Raw genomic sequence first — 22566 nt, 5'->3', positions numbered from 1 at the left:
TTCACACTTGTCTTCTTGTACAAGTATGACTTGGAAGTAAAAAATTAAGGTCGCAAAATCAAAAAGCTTAACGTCTTAAATTTTAATCATAACTAGTCTGGATCGTGCGATTATGGGTTTTATCTAAGAAAATTTGATGAAATAGATATTTGACATTTTCAATTAAACTGTGCTCATTTAAGTTCAATTCAAGCATTTATTTTTGGATTATGTCTAATTTATTATATCACAATTTAAGTTGCACTTTGGTGAGAGTAGCTAATTTCTCATGTTCTAGATAAATTTGTATTATTTTTTGTATATTAATGCTATTTTTTATTATTCTTTAGATTTTATTAGTTTGTAATTCTTTTTGTATTATTTTTAGGTAAAATTATAAAAATCCTCCTCTTATAACAATTCTATAAGGCATCATTGTGTTTTGACCCCTATACTTTTGAAAAAAATGCATATATCTCCTTTTCATCAGCTTTTCATTAATAAAGACATTGAAGTTGCAAAAATACCCTTGTCTTTCTAAGGTGTTATATATACAATTTAAACTTTTAACTTTAACCTCCACTAATTTATTTTGCTTAACAACTTTCAAAGAGTAAATCTCTCTACTCTTCTTGGACAAAGTAAAGTAAAAATGATGAAGTGAAGGAAAAGGAAGCAATTTTTTTTCTTCCAAGGTATTTTAGTCCATTTACATCCAAATGATGTTGGCTAAGGGTAAATTTGATATCTAAAAAAATGAATGCATTACATCAACATTTCTATTTCAAATGCTAATGGAAGGAAGGTATTTGCATCTTTTTCTAAAAACAATATGGGAGGATTTTGTTAAGGTCAAAACATAGGGGAGGTTCATAGGATTGTTAAATTAATTAAACTATATTTAAGATTAATATATTTTTATTAATCCTTTTTATTTTAATTAATCATATTAAACTTTTATTTTTCAACACAATTTAAGTTGGTTAGTAAAAAATTAATTATAAAACTAATAATTATTAGATAATTTTGTATGAGTTTTGTATTAATTTTAGATGAAATTTAAATGGGTATTAGTTTTTAATTTATGTTATTACTTTTTATTAATTTATCTATTTCTATTATATTAATAAACATATTTTGTCAAAAATAATTATTAATTATTTTTATTATATTTAAGTAATTTAATAAATTATTTTTATTATGGTTAATTAATTTTTATTATTATCAAATGGAATATAAATGGATTATAATTTTTATGATGTTTCATTCAATGTTTTCAACTCACCATTGATTTGGATGGTTAAACCATTTGAACCATCACTTGGCCCTATTTCTAATTTTGAGTTTCCTAAAACCTACTATTTTATCAAAATATCGATTTCATTAAATCCCATTCGACCTAGGTAGTTGAACCATTGACCCTTTTGACCTAGCCATTGGGTCATGGATTATAAATATACAATGTATTGAAAATTTCTATACGACTTAACTTTGTGCTCAATTGTCTGATTGGAGTGATCTTTTGTATTTTATGCAACTTTCATGATCTTTGCAATCCCGTTAGACAAAAAAATCATTTTGTTGCCTCAATTTTCAACTTTTGGCTCTTTTTTATTTATAAAAAATAAAATTTAAAAGAAAAGTAAAAATTAGACCTAAAATTATATAATATATATAATATAATATAAAACAGAGAGAGACACACACACATACACATAAAATGTAATTTATTATATCATATTATACATATACAGATGGATGGTGTGTCATGGTTTGACTTGTCCAATTTGGACAATTGAACCATTGACTTGTGGCCTAGAGGCAAAAACTATTCAACCTCCAAATTGGCTTTTAAAACACTAGCTTTATTTGTTAAGTGAAATAAATAATATTTATTCTGAAATGCAAATCACTTGATTAATTAATTTAAAAATTAATTATCTTTTAAGTATAAGTGGATTATTTAGCATAACAATATGTCATTGAATATCACCATTTCAATATAATTACCTTTTTATTGATATTGATAAATTTTAGGCAATTTAATGGAGCAATGGAAACGAGAGAGAATTAATGGCATAAGTTATTGAATGAGAGAGTTAATGGCATAATTAATGACAATAGATAATTAAAGAAGTTAATAAGAAAGAGGAGAGAGAGAATTAATGTGGTAAGTTAATGAGAGGGGTAAAAGTCTTAAAGTTGATTGGCCACATGAGTTATTTTGTGCAATTTTAAAATTAAGAAAACAAAACATCCTTTTTTCTAAAATAACCAAAAAGCACGAAAGTGTCAACTTGGTACATTCTATTTTAATATATAGATATAGATTAAGCATGACAGCATAAACAGACCCCATTTGGTATGTGTTGTATGAGTGTTGTGTATAAAGTTGATTAAGCCTTGGAAATAAAGGGACATGATATAAAATATAACAATAAATATTGCTTATTGTTGTTTATTACACATAAGCACCACTAGGTAGGGGTGATCATGGACTAGGCTAGGTTATGCACCTATGATAAAATTATAGCCTAGGCCTAGCCTGATTCCGGGCCTACATCTTTTATATATAAAATGTTCATCATTATCCATGCCTTATCCCAACTATATGGGGTTGGCTACATGAATCATCAATCCATTCTATTTAAAGCCATATCCATTGATATATAAAATATTATCTATATATAATGCTTTATATTAAATGGCATATAATATTCATATAAGTTTTTTTATACATTATATAATATAAAATATTGCATATAATATATACTATAAGTGTTATGTTATAATATTTATAGCTGCAAATAAGTCGGATTTGATCTGATTTAAATCTAAATTCAATCCATTAAGAGCCATATTTGAATACTTCTCCAGATCCTAACAAATAGATTCAAACTAGGAAAGAGGAAAGTTAATCCATTAAGTTATCAAATCGAAATTAGATATACATACATACATACATACATATATATATATATATATATATATTATTTTGAAGACATATATGTCCCTATCATCCCATTACACTATATTTACAAATATTTTAATTTTATAGGCCTTTATATGCCATTTAGACCCTAATCTAAAACCTATAAGGCTATAACCAAAGCTTAATAATTTCATACTTAGAAAAAGCCTTTTTCCCAATTTCTAAAAAAATAGAGACAAGCCTTTTCTTCTTTTTTGTATTAAGAAATAGACTTTTCTTTCAAGCCCCGTTCGTTTACCGCTATGTTGGGGTGGGAAAGTTGGTCAATGGGAAAGTTGACCAATTTTCCCATGTTCTTTTGCAAATACATGTGGGGCCCATAGAAAATACAAATTCCCTCGAGTAAGTATTTTGGCCATTTACCTAGGAAAATCTTAAGTTACTTTTCTATCATTGGGTGATTTTGTTCAGTCGAAAATACCCTTGTTAACAAGCTTAGGGCAAACATTAATTAAGAAAAGAACTCACCTATGATGAACAATGTAGATCTCCAATTGCCGCTCTTGGATCTATTAACCTAGCAACCTTTATAATCCATCGTCCCTTCTACCATATCTCCTCCTCCTCCTAGCAGTGAAGATCCACTTACTAAAGCATCACACACCTCCATTCTTCCTAGGCCTCCTCACTTTCTCTCTCTCTCTCTCTCTCTCTCTCTCTCTCTCTCTCTTTCTCCCCCTTCTACGCAACCAACAAAGAGAATTGAGGAGAGACAAAAGGGTAATATAGGCAATAGTGTAAAAAATGGACCTTTTACCCATAAAAGTCGGTGAGACAAAAGAACATGAATAAATTGGAGTGTCTCATTTACTTGGTTAAATTTCAACAAAGAACATGGGTAAATAAACTTATCTAGGTAAATTTTACTTGGAAAACTTACTTGGGTAAGTGAATTTACCCAAGTAAGTAAGATAGCGGTAAACGAACGAGGCATCAAAGTCTCTTTTTATTCCTTTTAGCTGCGTTTGTTTGTGGTGTAAAACTCCATCGATGGAGTTTCACACCGACGATTTAAAATTTTTGAACCGTTGAGATTTGAAAAATGCGATTATTGATGTAAAACTCTACTCCATTCAAACACCAATAAATTTGAACCGGGAGTGAAATTTTACATTGATTTTGATTTACACTGCAAACAAACACCAACAAAACCAAACTAGTGGTGGACTTTTACACCAATACTGATTTACACCACAAACAAACACAACCTTTGCATCTTATACACTCATGGCAAGTCTTCTCCTCTATGACTGTCTTCATCTATCAACAATGTTATAAGGGCTTATTGAGAAGTGAGAAGAGATTGGACATAAGAGGCGACACCATTGACAAGCCCAAGTTTGTGAGTTACCCTCATTCTCTCTACAAGATTCAATGGATTTGTTTTCAGATTTTTAGCGTCTCTCCCCTCTCTCTTCACTAATAATGCAAGGTTGTTGCTTTGTTTTTAGATTTCAAGCTATGTGCTATGGACAAAATAATTTTTAAATCTCAGTCGTTAGCACAGTCAATTAGTAAGTTTTGTTTCAAATTTCAAAAAGGCAGGTATGTTCTTTGTTTTAGATGTCAATTTCTCTTTTATTTATTTTTTTTCCAAAATTTTGTTTCAATTTTTGACAAAAATATCGATCACGGATTTGAATCGAATATCCAACAATTTTATTGAACTGAATTTGAATATAAAAATGTAATATTTATCAAATTATTATTGAATTCAAATCTATGCAATTTTCTTATCGAATCAAATCAGATATACCATAATTCAAATTCAATCCAATCCGTTTTTAGCCCTAAATATTTATATATATATATAACGCATCTATTTAAATATATACAGGCTGGGCTTGAAGTATTAGGCCGGGCCCTGCCCTGAATTTTATTGCCCTGATGCGGGCTCAGGCCTGCCAGCCCTGAACACGAAATCTAGGCCCAAGCCCTGGCTGAAATGATCACCCCTACCACTAGTACTAAGTTTCTATTTCTTTTTTTATATATTTTTGCTTTTTCTCTTATCTGTTTTTTTTTTAAGGCTCAGTTTGGAAGGAGTACAAATACAAATATATATAGTACTCCTTCCAAAATCTCTTCCTACTTTCTTTCGTCCTTTCACTTCGGTTTTTTTTTTTTTTTTACAAAAATTCCCTCTCTTATCTCTCTTCCCACTAATTATGTATAAGTATGGCATCTTATATTGAATTATTTATTTTATTTTTGTTATTCATGCACTCATTGTTTAGCTAGACTTGCACTCAGAAAAAATGAATAAAATAAATATTTAATTTAAAAGAAAAACACATATAAAAAGTGGTACAGGCTCCACTCTAAATTAAGTTGCGTCATTTTCATAATTCAGGTTGGGAAGTCATTCATATCATTAATAACAAATCAAAACTAATTTTAGCATTTTAACTTGAATAAACACCCAACACAAGGAGATGTTTGCAAATGCGTGGCTATTTTTTTTCAAAGCATTCTAACAAAAATAAGTACCAATCATATTTTTTATTTTGAAAAAAAAAAATCATGCACGTTACTGAAACCCCAAACACTTTTATGATGTTTTACATTGGTGAGGATTGTAGTTCTTTTGAATGAAGTATGGATTGTTTAATTTCAAACCAAACTTAACTTATATTTTTAAATCAAATAAAAATTCAACATAAATGGGACTTAATACTTGGATGTTGTGTCTCAAACAAAATATGATTCCCATAACTTCTTTGTAGGATGGAATGAATTGAAACAAGGTTCAAAATATTGATACGCCTAGTACGCCGATAAAGGTGTATCGGTCTGTATCGATAACCTTTTTTTTTTTATTTTTCTAGTTTTTTTTTCAAATTTAGCTCAGATGGGCTGGTTTAAGGTCCGTCCACCCTCTAAACTGGTTGAAACCCTGATACACCATCTGTAAGAGCATATTGGGAAGCTCTCGATACGATACATATCGGCTGATACGGCCCAATACGTATCGATACTTTGAACGTTGGAATGAAACAGCCTTGTGTGCATTGGAGAGCTCAAGTCCCTCTTTCTTTCATAATGAACGGGTTCATTATGTTTAGGTTGCAATTATACCAGACCTTAATTTGATTCATTAGATCTATATTTGAAATCCAATCTTATCCGTTTGGTTTGGATTGAGTTCAGATGGAAATAACAATTTAAAGCAAAAATAACGAAAATGTTATAAAATATAAATAAAGTGAACTAAAAATGATTTTGATATTGTTTGTCATGAACAAAATTAAATAAAGGGAAATTTATGGTTTGCCCCTCCTTATATTTTTCCACTTGTTACTATTTTCAGCTTACAAACCAATAAAAATGATAAGGTGGGCCAATCAAAGAAAACCCTCAGATGAAATGAAAATAACTTCCTTTACACTTAGAATATCGGATTATTTACCGAAAAAGAAAATAATGGGTTAATATTTAATTCAATTATAAAGAGATTAAGTTTATATCGCCCTTAATTGTATTAATTGTATTTGGTTCAATTTGGATAAATTATGTTGCATCACTATATTATCAGTTGTTTTGGTCATTACAAAAGTTGTTTATGCTTAGGCTAGTGCTGCAACTCGGGTGACCCAACTTGACCACCCAAGTTTTGGAATGGTTTGGGCAATTGTGGGCTTTAGATTGGGACTAGGCCCAAAAACTTAGGCCAGATCTAAAATTAGGTTGGACTTGGCTAAGGGCCTTAAGGCCTTAGGGTAGTTCGAGCCTGATAAATATTGTATATTTACTGTATGTTACGTATTTATGCTATCATTTGCATCATAGAATATATAGTGACTAATCAAGTGGGATTTTATGAAAAATTCATGCGGGGTTTTGATAGATTAAAGCATTTTCAGTATCATATCTTAGATTTATATAACATTTAATATAAACTTTTATAAATAAAATTTTATGTTAAAGTCATAGGCCCAGAAAGCCTCGCCGAGCTTGGCTCATGATTACCCTGTGGATGTACAAAACATGTCAAGAAAATCCTTTAGAGTATGACCAACCCACTTAAACCCCGAGTTTGGCCCAAGTGTTAATTGGTTAAACTCGGATTGGGCCTTGGTTGCTGTTGTTAAACTTGGGATTGATCTCAGGTTGGACCAAACTGTAATTTCAGATTTTTGAAGTCCATAGTAGTTTATTTATTCCGAGGTGGGCCCCACTTGGGAGCACTATATGGTAAAGACCCCGGAAAGCCCATAATGGCAAAGGGGAGAGGGCCCTAAGTGCTAAGTCTTAGGTTGGGCCTGGGTTGATTCTCAACCCGATCGAACCCGTGGGCCAGCCAGGCGAGCAGCATAGCAATAGCATAGCCTAACAAATGTGAAATGACCCAAACTACCGCGACAAAGAAAAAAGAGCTGTAAGGCTACACGCAGAGGAGAAAATTAGGGTTTAAGCACTCGAAGTCCAGGCAAGGTTTTACGTTTCAATTTCTATCTCTCGTTCTCCAATTCTTCTATTTCCCGAGCTATGATTTGTTAAACAGAGTTTTTTCTGGTTATTAGCCGTCTCGAGTCACACTTTATTCTGTCCCGGTTACGGTGTTGCAGCCATGGCGGACGGCTACTGGAATCGACAACCGTCTCTTAATCCTTCTTTCGGCTTACCCAAACGCCCTCGCCCCGACTATGGTAAGCTCGTCTCATTTCTTTCTTCTTCCCTGTTTTCGAAACCCTAAAGCTAACCTACTTTCCCCTCCCGCCTGCGGAAGGAGACGCCATTCTCATTCCTTTTTAACTTTCGTGAATCTATGTGAATGGATTTCCCTCTTCGCCCTCTGTGCTTATTATTAGTTGTTGTCCAATTTCTTTGAATGTGGATTGGTTATGTGTGTATAAAATCAATATGAAGTTGCTTGAATTTGAGTTGTTCAAAACCCTTTCTTTGGTCTATATGGATTTGGGTTGCTCAATTTCTTTGAATGTGGGGTTACTTGGGTTTGATTTGTTCAAATTCTGTTCTCTTTGTTTGGGCCTTTCTTTGAATGTGAAGTTAATTGGGTTTGAATTGTTCAATTTCCTTTCTTGATTTATGCCGTCTACAATTTAACCAATGAGCTCAAATGTATAGTTCAAAAAGGGAACAATACTAGGATCTTGAGTATAATAAGGAGTTTGGACAAGCACAAACCCAAATAACTTTAATCAATGATTTTTTTCTTCTTTAATCTTTTATATGGGCAACTTCAACCAGTGCTTATGCCAATTTGTCCTTTTCTTTTTGGAATAAAGCCTATCTCATACGGTGAAGTGCCAAAAGAAGAAAAGTGGAACTTGGTTCAATACTGCAAAGTTGGTTTACTATTACTTATTTGAGTCAAATATTTAGGATGAAATTCTTAGTTGACAAGGACCTGGTTTCGATCCAAAATCCAGTTAAGCCCTGATGGAGTTGTCAGTTATGATTTTACCCTCAGTTTGGAAAGAGTACAAATACAAATATGTACAGTACAAATAAATGCAAAATGATACAAAATACTAGGTTTTGCGCTCTACATGTTTGTATTTGTACTCCTTCCAAACTGAGCCTAAATTCCAGACCTACCTAGCAAGTTAGCAAAGCATTAAATTCTGTCTCATTTGTTTGTTTCATCATTCAAGTTTCACTTTCACAAATAGAGGTTCTTTATGTATCCTTCCATTCCTTGTAATAGTTACCAGTGGTTACCTTAACAAGTTCCACTATGTGCTTGAATCTTTCATGTCATAATTCAACTTGGCAGCTGCAACCAAGCTATTTATACTTGGTTGATAATACTTGCAATGTTTGGGCCCGCCAAATCAATCTTTCATTCCTTTGTTTTACTTGTTGATGTTTTGTCAAGGGATGTGATTTTACTTTGCTTTATAAGCCATCTGCATGTGTTGACACAAAAATAGCCCTCGGCTAACTCTCTTTATCTCTACAAGTGATTCACAAGTCAATACAGGATATTGTCTTTGATAGAGAGAAATGGTAACACTGGATTTAGTAGCCCATCCCAAATTGTTAGAGTAAGGCTTAGGTGAATTGAGCCGAGAACCTGATGTAAATCTTATTTCAGAGAGTTTGCACTTTGTACCTTAGGCTCAGTTTGGAAGGAGTACAAATACAAATATGTAGGGTGCAAAACCTTGTATTTTGTATTATTTTGTGTGTATTTGTACCATACATGTTTGTATTTATACCCTTTCCAAACTGAGCCTTAAAAACCGATCAAGATTAGAGTCTCACCTTTCATGAGTCAAGGATTAATGGATTGGCACCAGTGCACCATGAGGTTGTATAAATGTGTACTTCATGAATATCATCTCCCTTACCTTAAAAAAATCTATCAAAAGAAAAAAAGATTCATCATCATCGGCTACATGAATCCTGTTTTACCAATCCATTCTATTGAATGCCATATCCACTGTGAAATTATGAGTGCTTAAATCATTTCTAACTACTATTTTTTTGTTCTATCCCTAGCCCTTCTAGCCCCTTCAATTCGTAACAAATCACTTTTTCTAACTAGTGCTGTTGATGGTCTTCTGTGCACATGACCAAACTATCTTACTCTACTTTTCTCTCATTCTGTCATCTATTGGAGCTACTCCTAGGTTTCTACGAATGACTTCATTCTTGATCCTATCCTCTCTAGTTTTTCCATCATCAATCATATCATTTGCATTTCTGCCACACTCATTTGGATATGTTGTTTCTTGACTGCCCAAAATTCTGCTCCATGCAGCATAGCTGGTCTTACAACTATTTTATAGGATCTTCCTTTTAATCTAAGGGTCCCTTTGGTTCGCAGTTGGAATGGTCTATTACCCTTGCCTATTTGGTTCAAATGAATTAGAATTGGAATTGGAATTGGCTGGAATGGTCTCAAATGGGGGAATTCCATTCCACCGGGAATGGGAATGCTATTCCCCCTTTGTTATGAATTATTGAACCAAGGTACTGGGAATGGTCACATTCAATTATCTCGTGGTCTCCAATCCTAAGTGTATCCTGGTTTACACTCCTGTCAGAGTGAAAAGATACTTGTTCACATATTGATGAGTAATCAAATAAAGGGTCATTACCCAATGATGGCCCCAATTATCTGGGGTCTTGGGAGGGTTTTACTGGATATGGACCTAGTCTTTTGAAATTTCCATTCATAAAGTGGTTTCTGTCTGATTGAACCTACATTTTCATGCTTGTCACTTGTCAGCCTGAGGTTTTACAATTATATAAAGCAATGGCCCCTTGATGAGCAATCAAACATTTTTTTATTAGTTACAAGGATGTTTAAAAAGGAGAACAGAAAATATTGCTCTAAACTTCTACTGTAATACCACTTTCTACACACAACTCATTGTTGCAACTACCATCCCGTTAACTGATCTGAAGCATGTAAGGGCGAGAAACTTGTTCATTAGAAAATTACTTGGATCTGTACAAAGATGGGCAATGGATTTTTTTGGAAAGTAGGTGTTGTGTTGATGAGAAAACTATAAACAGAAAACACCTTTGTACAACAACTAGCTGCTGTACAGTGGGAGGTTTTAAATGCCTTTAAAAATCTTATAGTTCCTTTCTTTCCAAATTCTCTGGCAAATGCTAAAGGGAATCACAGCCCAAATAGCACTTCTAGCACCTATTTAGAGTGGAAGTCATACCTGAATTACTGGGACTGTGAATGGTATCCAGGTTTGATCTGTTTATAGTTGGATTAAGCATGGATCCGCCTATATCCAATCCAATCTGATAACATTTTAATATTTATGCTACATAAAATGATAAAATTTATATTGTATCTATTGGTAACATTGGTTTGAATGTTTCTTGTATACAAAGGAGTCATAGGTTCTTATCTTATAGAATTTATTTTCAATTCATTTATCCATGATATACTATTGTCAAAGTCATGTTTTTAGTTCATTTTATTTGTAATGTATAATATTTTGATACTTTAGTGTAATTTATTAATGGAATTTAATATCTGAAATTAATCTGAATTTGATTCTAATCCTACCTAAATCTGATGGATAAGCTTCAATTTGAATATAAGTATTTTGAATTAAATTTGGATCTAGGTATATCTAATTTGATCCAATCCATTTGCAGTCATTTGGGCAATGACATGAACTAAGGCCAGGTTAGCCTAATTAGCAGTGCTACTTTGCCATGTAGGATTTTTGCAAAAATAAAGTAATGGAGATTGATGTGTCTGCAAATGATTTGAAGTTCCTTATAGAATGGAGATATGGCAATGGTTTTATTTAATCACATAATAATTCAAAGGTAAAGTAAAAATAATATAACTAAAGTATGAATTCCTAGCTGGATATGCCCTTTCTTGTATTTTCTTGTTTATGAGTCCTAAGCACCAAGGTTAGCGCTGATTTCAGCTTGGAGCATTGCTCAATGCCTACAAGAAGTGTCATGCCATGTGCCAAATTTCAACATGGCCAGACCTTATAGTTTCAAGGTGTCCTCGCAACATTGTTAACAAGCATTGTCTGTGACCTAGATGCGGCCAGTATATGGCTAGACAATGTGTTGGACTTGAAATATACACTTGAAATTGGAGTGTTCAAAATGAAACAGAACCCACATACAGTTATCCATGTGTCAAAAATGAGCATTAAGAAGCAAACAAACTCCCCAAGTGGTAATATGGAGGGACACCAAAAGAATAAGTAATCCACTAATTTCATGGTTCCATCCCCTTTGTTCATTTCATTCCCAAGTGGTAAAACTAGAAAGAACAGGATTAGAAATGAAGTTGTATGAAGGAACCTAGCAGTAGCTTCAATAGGTGATAAAATGAGAGAAAGTAGGCTGAGATGGTTTGGTCATGTTCATGGATGACCATCTACAACACTCCTTAAAAGTGATCTTTTACAACTTGAAGGGGTAGAAGAGCTAGGGGTAGATTGAAAAGGGCTTGGGTAGAAGTAGTCAGACATGATTTAAGCATCTGTGATTTAATGATGGATATGGCACTGAACAGAACGGAATGATGAAACAGGATTCATGTAGCTGGTCCAATATATTTGGGCAAGGCTTAGATGATGATGATGATAAAATCTAGATATGCATGCAGAGGATCTTGAACCCAATAAGACTGCAACTTGAAAATGAAATAGTTAAAAAAATTACTTGTTTAATTGTTTTACAAAACTATGTGCATTCTGCAATCTAGGTATAGATTTTCCAAAGGGTAAATTTCTTAAACTACCTTATGGTTTAGCTAATTGGCCAAGTATACCTTACTGTTTGACTATTGTCTAACACTACCCCTACTGTTCCGCAAAATTACCAATCGGCGTTAAATATTGATGGAAGGGATGAAATGTCCATTTTGCCCTTAAGTTCACTTTATGTGCGAGAATAGGGACAGAGCACCATCGCCTTTGCATGCGACACTTATCTCTGCAATTTCCGAACGATGGCACGACGATGAGAAGAAAAAAGCCGACAGAGAAGAAGGCCGAAAAGGCCCTTGTTGCAAGCTTCCCAAAATCTGCAGAGAGAGGATGGAGCTCTCTGAGCAGTTCCAAAACTTTTGAATCTCTCAGATTTGCAAGAAAACCAGATCTGAGAGATACTTAGAACCAGGCATCGACATCACAACCCAAAACTGGCTTTCTGCTGCGGGTGCTTCCGTTTCTTCTCATACCTGGTCCCCCTTGCCTTGGCCTACAACTCACGAACCTCATGACTACCTAGAAACCTAAACAACAACGAAAAGCTAGAAACCCTGAACGGCTACCTAGTAACCTACTAACGTTGATCTGAGACGAGACGGTCGTTGCACAGTCATCTGCGAAATCAAATGAAAGGAAAGGATCCGATTTTGTGGATGAGTCCACCTCTTCTATGAGTTGAACTCCTCGGTCCTTCCATCTCGACTCCTCTCTGTTTGGCAAGTCTGTTCAACTAAGTTGCAAGCTAAAAGTAGATTTATTCATTCCATGGTGAATAAATCAGAGACAACTTCTCCTTTGCAATGGAACACGGAATACAAATTTCTCCTATGTAGAGACAACTTCCTTCCATAGTGACATTGAGGAGGAATCCAATTTAGAAGAGGACAAATGAGATTAGAAAATCGCTGGACAGTGTGGCCATTGGAATTGGCTGTAGAAGTTTGGATTGGATGTGTAACCTACTAACGTTGATCTGAGACGAGACGGTCGTTGCACAGTCATCTGCGAAATCAAATGAAAGGAAAGGATCCGATTTTGTGGATGAGTCCACCTCTTCTATGAGTTGAACTCCTCGGTCCTTCCATCTCGACTCCTCTCTGTTTGGCAAGTCTGTTCAACTAAGTTGCAAGCTAAAAGTAGATTTATTCATTCCATGGTGAATAAATCAGAGACAACTTCTCCTTTGCAATGGAACATGGAATACAAATTTCTCCTATGTAGAGACAACTTCCTTCCATAGTGACATTGAGGAGGAATCCAATTTAGAAGAGGACAAATGAGATTAGAAAATCGCTGGACAGTGTGGCCATTGGAATTGGTTGTAGAAGTTTGGATTGGATGTATGAGGATCTAATGGAGCAGTTCATAAGGCATTGGCATTTCCTTGCCGAGACAGACCCTGAGTCTAGCCTGAAACACTGGGTATTTGAATGGATTTTCAGGTGAAGAAACGCCGTTCTTTAACCACCTCTATGACTTGAATGGATTCTCTTCTTTGGCTAGATTTGGCTTCTGTCTCTCCACTGTTCTCCTCAAAGCCTGCTCGGAGACGCCTTGACGAAGTGGGCATGGACACGGTGTAGGGGGGTTCTGGTGGCCAAAGAAGGGGCACATTTGGGTTTGGACTTTGGTCTTCCCGAATTGGTCGAGATACCTTAGGAATTCTAGCACATGGACGCCATTGCACCTAGAGAGCGACAGTGGATGCCTACGGTCAAGATACCTCAGGAATTCCAATATTGACGCTTCTGGTTCTTGCAGGGAGTACATAGGGGAGAGAGAACGAAGGGGAAGAAGGAGAGAGAGAGAGATTGACACTTCTGGTTCTCGGGGGGAGTACACAAGGGAGAGAGAACAAAGGGGAAGAAGGGGGGAGAGAGAGAGAGATCACTGGACAGTGTGGCCACTGGAATTGGTTGTAGAAGTTTGGATTGGATGTTCGAGGATCTAATGGAGCAGTTCACAAGGCATTGACATTTCCTTGCCGAGACAGACCCTGAGTCCAGCCTGAAACATTGGGTATTTGAATGTGTTTTCAGGTGAAGAAACGCCATTCTTCAACCACCTCTATGGCTTGAATGGATTCTCTTCTTCGGCCAGAATTTGCTTCCGACTTTCTCCACCATTCTCCTCAAAGTCTACTCGGAGACGTCTTGGCAAAGTGGGCATGGACACGGTGTAGGGGGATTTTGGTGGCCGAAGAAGGGGCACATTTATCTGGTTGTAATTTCCATATATTTTTGATAAAATTACTGTTATTGATTAAAAAAAAAGAAGGGGCACATTTGGGTGTGGACTTTGGTCTTCCTGAATTGGTCAAGATACCTCAGGAATTCCAATATCGATGCTTCTGGTTCTTGTAGGGAGTACATAGGGGAGAGAGAGATTGACGCTTCTGGTTCTCGGGGGGAGTACACAGGGGAGAGAGAACAAAGGGGAAGAGGGGGGGGAGATGCCGGAGGGCAGAGGTGGAGTGGTCCACTGCTGCAACAAGTTGCAGCGGCAGTGCTGAAACAGGGGAGAGAGAATGAAGGGAAAGAAGGAGAGAGAGTGAGAGTGAGAGAGGGGTTGGAGGTGGAGGGGGTTATAGCTACTGCTGGTTAAGGATCGAGCCAGCTCGGTTTGCTGCTGCTGAAAGGAAGACGGCGAAGGATAAGAAGAAGAAGGGAGAGGGAGAGGGGCCAAGGGTAAAATTGGGTTTTAAAAAAATATACGTCACATAGTGTCACTTGTGTATGGGTTTTGACGGAATATTAATAAATGCTAATGATAAGGGTAGAGTTTCTCAATTGTTAGAAACAGTAGGGGTAGCGCTAGACAATAGTCAAACAGTAGGGGTATACTTAGTGAAATAGCTAAACCACAAGGGTAGTTTAAGAAATTTACCCTTATCCAAACCATGCTATGGTCACATGATTTTCAGCTTCTTGGTAAGCTAAGAATATAAGTTTTCCTTATTAAAGATACATAATCTACATCATCATCTGTGATATCTTTCTTGGATGTGATAGATGGGGATTTATAAGGTTTGAATTCATGTTGTTTAATTTCTTTGTTTTCCCTGTGGTTTGAGGGAGTGGAAATAAGTGTTTCTGGACTCTCCTAAGTGGATGATGTGTCCATTTCAGACATGTGTTGGATTCTGATCTGACAATGTCCAATGGATTCTCTTGATGGACACTTCAATGTAGCATTTTCCTTTATGTACTTGCTTATTTTGACTTAAATGAATAGCTAGTATACACGGAGAATGCTATTATTTCTAGAAACCATTATTAATCAACAAAGATAAAGTTTTTGATGTAATTGTATAGGGTATCTAATAGTAGAATTTGTGGCCATTTCTTGGTGTAATTGTAAAATCTTGGGCTTGCAAGTCGCAAATGTGAGAATGCAAGTTCAAATCTGAGAGTGGCCATTTTGTGCTAGAAATGCCAAAGGTTAGGAGGACTTAGGACTGTATCCAGTCTTCCCCTCCCAATACCCCAGATGGCTGGGACCAACATTGGGTAATGGCCTCCATCTAATATTAGTACTCAAAAGATATGGATGGCTTTTTATGGTTTTTACTTTTCTGCATGCATGTCCATCAGTCATTGTTTGTCTTCTTGCCAAGTCAGAATGCTGGACACATACCAGATTTTGACTTTTTGAATCTGTATCCATTTAATGTTGGTGGAAAGTGCTGCCTTCCCCTGAATCAGAGTGTTTTGAATGATAGCCTCCTTTGTGGAAACATTTCTGTTAGACAAGAGGAAGTACTTCTAGCAAAGCCACTTCTTTCAGGATTATGCTATACCTTTTCTGATAACCAAACTGCAAAATCCAAAAAATATCTAAGTGAAATTTCTTTTCTGCCATGATTTTTTCTTGCCCCGCTCAAACATAACCTTATATTGATGTTTAAAATTCTCCTCCTGATCTAAGCACTGCTAGAGACTACATAATTATGAAGAATGCAATCAAACACAAAAAAAAGGAAGATTTCCCAAAATTGATTCAATTTGTATATTTACTTTGGTCTTGTATGGCCTACTATGCATTTTCAGGTCTTGTAGAAATTGTTGTTTGCCAATAACATGGTAATGATGGTGTTTGCTTTAAATTGAGGGTCGTGAGATATATGGGACTAAAGACATATTCAGGTAAAATTTAGCAGTAACAAATGGTGGAAATTAGAGTTATTTAAATTGAACAAGGGACAAGTTTAAAACAGTCTCTTAGGCTCCATTTGGAAGGAGTACAAATACAAATATATAGAGCACAAAACTTTGCATTTTGTATTATTTTGTATGTATTTGTACAGTACATATTTGTATTTGTACTCTTTCCAAACTGAGCCTTAAGGATCCATGTTGTTCCACCAATTAGCCAATGGAAGAATCTTGTACAAGACCTTGTTTTTCTTGATTTTGTAAAGAGGTTTTCTACCAGCCCCTGCTTGGGAAGGTCCATGTTGAAGAAAGGAAAGATAAAATCCTGGAATTCCTCCCAATTTCTGAGAAGGACAATAAATCAGGGAATCCATCTAAAAAGTTTAGATAGGATGATGGTTTATTGTTCAATACTTTTCCAAGTGACATCGCAGTTTGCACATGCAGTAGGCATGTCAGATGATGCCTTTGTTTTCTTGACTAATATGAGGAGTTTATTATAATTTATAAATGGTCGTGATTGTTTTTTGTTGCATCTGATCTGCCTTTGGTTACTATTTTTATGAGTACTATCACAAAATACATACAATCTCTGTCAAGGGTCATCACCCAATGTTGATCCTGACCATCTGGGGTCTTGGGAGGTCAGTTGGATTCATTCCCAATCTTGGCATTTTTTGTGCAAACCATCTGTTCGCAAAGTTGAATCTGTTTTGTTACACTTATCAGCTTCAGATTTTACCATTGTACCAAGCAATGACCCCCAAGTACAATCCATGTTCTACTTCCATATTTAAGCTATGAAAACAACAAGCAATGACTCCTTGTAGCTTCTACTGTTGCAGATTTTCCACCTCATCAGGTGCCTTCTGGTCATGAGATGCTTAATTATTTGCCACGAGATGAAGATCGTGGTGGAACCCGTGTTTTAAAGGACACAAAAACCTTGGGATCAGCATATGATCGTTATCTGCAGAGTGCGGTATCTTGTTCAACTCTATTGATGTATGGGGGGTCTGATGGTGTATCCTTCAAAATACTTAATGCCCATTGCTCTACTTTTGCAGCAACTTTCTTCATTTGGTTCTGGAGAAGCTAGCAACTTTGGTGGTGGAACTGGATTTGGAAGAGGGGTTGGTGCAGGGACACCTAGTCTTCCAGTTGGAGAGCCTGATATGATTGGTGGTCGTGGGCCTGTCAACCCTGATCTGGCTCCAAATGGTCGAGGCATGGGTTTTGGTGGTCTTCAAGTGGATAGGCCAGGTCGTGAAATGCCACCACTCCCTCCAGATGCTTCTAGTACTCTATTTGTTGAGGGGCTTCCTCCAGACAGCACACGTAGGGAAGTAGGTCGTATCCTTTGAAAACCAACAATCATGCCAATAATTTAGGATGCGCCTATACATTACTGTTCAACCTTCTTCTTTTGTCTGCATATGGTTTGTCTCATTATTATTCCTTTACAAAGTTTCAAGATATATTTCGTCCATTCTTGGGTTTTAAAGAAGTAAGACTTGTGAACAAAGAACCAAGACATGTAAGTGGTTCACTTTCAATGTAATCATTTAGTTCTTTTTTTTTTGATAATTATGTAGCCATTTAGTTCTCTGTGACAGTAATTTGTCTGTTTTGTTTCATCTTAGTTTTCCATTGTTTTCCTTGTCTGCTATTGTCTTGCTACTGATTTTGTTTTCTAAAGCATATAATCCTTTTATCCATTATGCAGCGTGGCGGAGACCCTCTTATCCTCTGTTTTGTTGATTTCACAACTCCAGCCTGTGCCGCAACTGCTTTGAATGCCTTGCAAGGTGACCTATTTCCCTTAATCATCTTTAACAATGGTATAATACTTCTACCAATGTTTACAGAAGCATGATTGTGCCTAAACCATTTGAAGTTTCTTGTAGAGTGATAGTTGTTACTCTTGCATATCAAACAATCTATAGAAACTTCATAGTGATGCACATTATCATATTCATGCAGGCATACATATCATATGCAATACATAGAATTGGTATTAGTAACACTACATTTTTTTTATCAGTAGTAACACTCTACATTAAGCCACCCTTTACCATCATCCTGTCCAACATGCATGCCTAAAGCATCAACTTTAACCCAACCTGGTCAGGTTGGCATTTTAAAAATAACCCAAATCCAATCTTCAGCCCAGTCCAACCTTCCCCTCCGGTTAGGTTGGTTTCAAGGTGGCCCAACCCATTTTTTTGATCAATAACTGCAATAAAAAGGGCAGCCCAATGCATGGGGCTCCTACCAATGTGGGGTCTGGGGAGGGACAGATGTATGCAGCCTTATCCCTGCACATTCAGATGTTGTTTTCAAGATCCGGACCCAGTGCACGAGGCCAGTGCACGAGGCTCCCACCAATGTGGGGTCTGAGGAGGGACATACACTGCCTTTCCCCTGCACATACAGAGATGTTTCCAAGATTTGAACCCTGGTCACCCAAGTCACAATAGAACAACTCAACCATTATTCTAAGGCCCACCCTCTAATAGCTGCAGTAACTTTTTATTAATAATAGCAAATAGGAAAAAGTACAGTGAGTACGAGTACAGAACAGAGACAGTGAGATAAAACCTCTTATCTCTCCCCAAGTTACCCTTTATCCCTTACAACTGTGCCCAAAAAAATAACCTCTCACCACCCCGTGTTTAGCAAGCATCAGCTACAGAATTAACACTCCATTTAACCCAACTGTGACTTGCATATCTCTGGGTAACCACCTGATTTTCTTCCTTTCATTATTATGTATCCACATCTTCATCCCCTCATCTTGTAGCCAGTGGACTACCAGTTTTGAATCTCCCTCAACAAATAGTTTACTAATGTTCATTGTCCTCACCCTGTCTTCCAACATGCCATCACTTCTCTTTGAGAATCTTCCTCCCAGTGTTTTAAAACTGCAAGGCGCAAAAAAGGTGCAAGGCGAGGTGTGCGCCTTTTTGAAGCAAAGTGCAAAATTATAAAAAAATGCTAAAAAATAAAAAAGTCAGAAAATTCAAAAAAAAAGCCAAAAAATTCAAAAAAAATATTAAACATAATATTAATAAAAATATAAACTTAAAATTTAAAATAATGTTTTAAAAAACCTATTATCTAAAATTAAAATACATAAACATAAGTTGTAAAGCATATTCAAATGAGAATTTAAAAATGAAATCAAAATATAACACATTTTCAAGCATTTAAAACTTCTAATCTCTTTTTTCACTCAATTGCGTTACTTCATGTAGCTAATGTAATGTAAAACATATTACATTTCTAATTCTACGAGCCGCCTTTGTGCCACACCCCTCGAGGCAAGCCCAAACAAGTCCACGTTAGGTCTTAAGTTCTTGGTTTTCACACAAAAAATAATGATTTTATAGTTTTAATTGCTTTTTAAGAAGACATTTTATTAGGATGAATGAATGAACATTACCAAATTGGGGGTTCTCGGAACTTTCGCTCGCTCATCGAAGCTCCGAGAACCCCCAATTTGGTAATGTTGTTCATTCATTCATCCTAATAAAATGTCTTCTTAAAAACAATTAAAACTATAAAATAATTATTTTTTGTGTGAAAACTAAGAATTTAAGACCTAACGTGGACTTGTTTGGGCTTGCCTCGAGGGGTGTGGCACGGGGGTCCGCCCCGGCCCAGCTGCTATGTTCAAAAAAAAAGAAAAAAGCGTCAAATTTTCAAAAGGCGCACGCCTGGGCTGAGGCGTTAGGCACATCAGGCGCACCAGGCGTGCGCCTAGGACCTAGGCGAGGCGCATACCCTGAAATGCGCCTAGGCGCACCTTTTAAATCACTGCTTCCTCCCCAGCCGGTCCTGAGTATAAAGTGATGATTTTACCCACCTCATCTCTAAATACACCTCCAATTCTTGATGGTTCTGGATTTCCCAAACTGCTACCATCAAAGTATAGCTTAGTGAACCCTCTATCCACTGGGAACCATTGGTGATTGATGACAGTTGTAAACAGAAGAGCTTGCCACTTCCAATTTCAGCGAATGCACTACTTTCTTTTTCCAGAAAAATTCTTGAGTTCCTCTCCTCTGGTCCTCCCAAATTGTCCAGATCATGGCATCTTTTTATACATCACATGATTCTTTCCCCTGTTGACCATACGACACTGGTTGGAGCAAACATGCTTTGAACATCCACATGTGGATTCCACCTGCACCAAAACAAAGAGAGACACCATTCCCAAATAAAAGTAATAAAAGGACAAGAAATAAGTGACAGCAATTCTCACCATCAGCCTTAAATAGCACACACCAATAGGGGATAAACACCAATTTGGCCAGTTTCTTTGAAGTAGATCACAGGTAGTATATCTTTCCATGTATAACTTCCCAAGTTGTACCCCTACTTAGCGATCTCATTGATTAGGTTGGTCCAGATTGTGAATTTAGACAACTAAACATGGCAACTCCTGAACATGGCAACTCCTGAGTTCATTCTGGAAGTTTTAAGTTCTAACTTAGTTTGAATGTTATTCATAGGTTATAAGATGGATTTACAAGATCCCGATTCATCCATCTTGCGGCTGCAGTTTGCACGTTTTCCAGGCCCAAGATCAGGCCCTGGGCCTCGTGGCAAGCGGTAAATAATGCATTAGGTTGAGAACGTTCTGGCCATTACATGTAGCTCAGAGTAGCTGGTGCAGATTCCCATTTATATGTTCAGTTTATGCAGAGCACTTTTGCATGATGTAGCACACCGGCAATAATGGATTCAGGTTGCTCAATTCTGAACAAGATATAATATATTGAAGTGAAAAGTAAGGGCCAAGTGATGGGTTTACATGATTTTGATTATACAATCCAAATAGTGTTCCTTTGATGAACCATGGTTGATTGTTAACTTCATAAGCTGTGTTAGGAGCTCAACTACCCTTTGAACGCAGTATGTTGGAATCAAGATGCCTTCAAAATTTTTAACCATGTACTTGAAAAACCTTGTAAAAGCACTATAAACCTGGATTGTCATTGGCAGGCTTACACTGGAGGTTAAGCTAAAATTGTGCTTAATTGGTGATTTAATTTATGTTGGTCATCTAATCAATAACCTGTTATAATGATGCTTAATTGTGGTTTTCCTTGTGTTGGAATCAGGATGCCTTTGAAGACCGCTATTACTCGTCCTACTGGCGCGCTCATTGGGCATATCTGTAATGGAAAATATCTGGTTGATCTTGAACTTAGGCAGTCAGATCTTTGTCCCTAAAATGTTGGGACATCTGGTGATTACGCTTGTCAAAAGGTGGGCAAGGTGATAAAATACAATTCGAAACTTAAAGCCTAAAAGTCCAAATATCAGAGATAATAGGAAGTGCTGTTGGGGAGTTGGAATAGCAGTCCAAGGTTAAAAATATTACAACGTATCAGTGCGTATCCAATGATATGTACTATTATATAACCCACCGAAATCCTATTTACAGGGAGTTGGGAAGGGGTGTATGTTTTAAGTTTTAAACATAAGAGCTTCTAATGACCAACTTGCTTAACCCTGAAGGTTTTAAGCATTAGACAAATAATTAAAAGGCTCATTTACTAAAATACCCTGTAGTTTCATAGATTTATTATAAGTTATAACCATTCCACATTTTGCGTTTTTCTAAAACTCTCCCAATAGTTTGCAACCGATTTATTTGATGAACCTTCTATTGACAGCCCTTATTGCTTTCTGAAAGTGGTCAAATGATTACTCAAGGTTCAAAATATCGATATGCCCAATATGCCGGTAGAGGTGTATTGGGCAGTATCAATAACCTTTTTTTTATTTAGTTTTATTTTTTTCAAATCTGGTTCAGAGGGGTCGGTCGAAACCCCGATACACCCTCTGTAGGGGTGTATTGAGAAGCTCATGATACGTATTGATATTTTGAACCTTGTGATCACCTAATTGGAGTAGAAAATATTTGAGAGAATGGACCCTTCTTTATTTTCAAAGTATATTTTCATATAAAGTTTAAAAAAAACAATGTTGGGCTCCATTAGAATGAAGATAAAACAATATCATTTAGCATCTGGGTTCCTCGTATGCAACGACATATTCTCCTTTGATTACAACGAAATTGAAGTGATTGCTGTGTTTTATTAGGGGAAAGAACGATATTTTTATTTTAAATTTATTTGAATGGATGTTAGTATCAATACTGTCATTTTAATTTAAATCTAGCAGAAGGCCAATTAAGTAGGGGTGCAAATTGGGTACCCGATTTTAAGATTGGATCGAGTTT

At 36.1% G+C, this 22566-nt stretch overlaps 1 protein-coding gene across 7 annotated transcripts; it reads left to right on the top strand.

The window, feature by feature from the left end:
- Positions 1-7260: 7260 nt before the first annotated feature.
- Positions 7261-21511, top strand: LOC104599867 (RNA-binding protein 2-like). 7 transcript variants are annotated; one of them, XM_019198252.2, is made up of 7 exons: positions 7261-7400; positions 7540-7620; positions 17156-17292; positions 17378-17663; positions 17786-17847; positions 18037-18118; positions 20828-21367. In XM_019198252.2, the coding sequence occupies exons 2-7, from the start codon at positions 7542-7544 to the stop codon at positions 20929-20931; spliced, it is 750 nt and encodes a 249-aa protein (XP_019053797.1). In that variant the 5' UTR covers positions 7261-7400; positions 7540-7541; the 3' UTR covers positions 20932-21367. The 7 variants fall into 7 exon arrangements, with proteins under 7 accessions (XP_019053797.1, XP_010260911.1, XP_010260913.1 ...); XM_010262609.3 differs by having other exon boundaries at positions 17141-17292; XM_010262611.3 differs by lacking the exon at positions 20828-21367 and adding an exon at positions 21440-21511 and having other exon boundaries at positions 7267-7400; positions 7495-7620; positions 17141-17292.
- Positions 21512-22566: the final 1055 nt, after the last annotated feature.

The sequence above is a fragment of the Nelumbo nucifera genome, chromosome 5 (genome assembly GCF_055504915.1).
Source record: "Nelumbo nucifera cultivar China Antique chromosome 5, China Antique-T2T, whole genome shotgun sequence".
NCBI lineage: Eukaryota > Viridiplantae > Streptophyta > Magnoliopsida > Proteales > Nelumbonaceae > Nelumbo > Nelumbo nucifera.
This window is presented reverse-complemented; position numbering and strand designations above follow the sequence as displayed.

Coding starts and splice junctions, on each gene's coding strand:
- LOC104599867 (XM_010262609.3), top strand. CDS start 7,542: ATGGCGGACGGCTACTGGAATCGACAACCGTCTCTTAATCCTTCTTTC. Junction 7,621..17,140: donor ACGCCCTCGCCCCGACTATG/GTAAGCTCGTCT, acceptor GACTCCTTGTAG/CTTCTACTGTTGCAGATTTT. Junction 17,293..17,377: donor ATCGTTATCTGCAGAGTGCG/GTATCTTGTTCA, acceptor CTACTTTTGCAG/CAACTTTCTTCATTTGGTTC.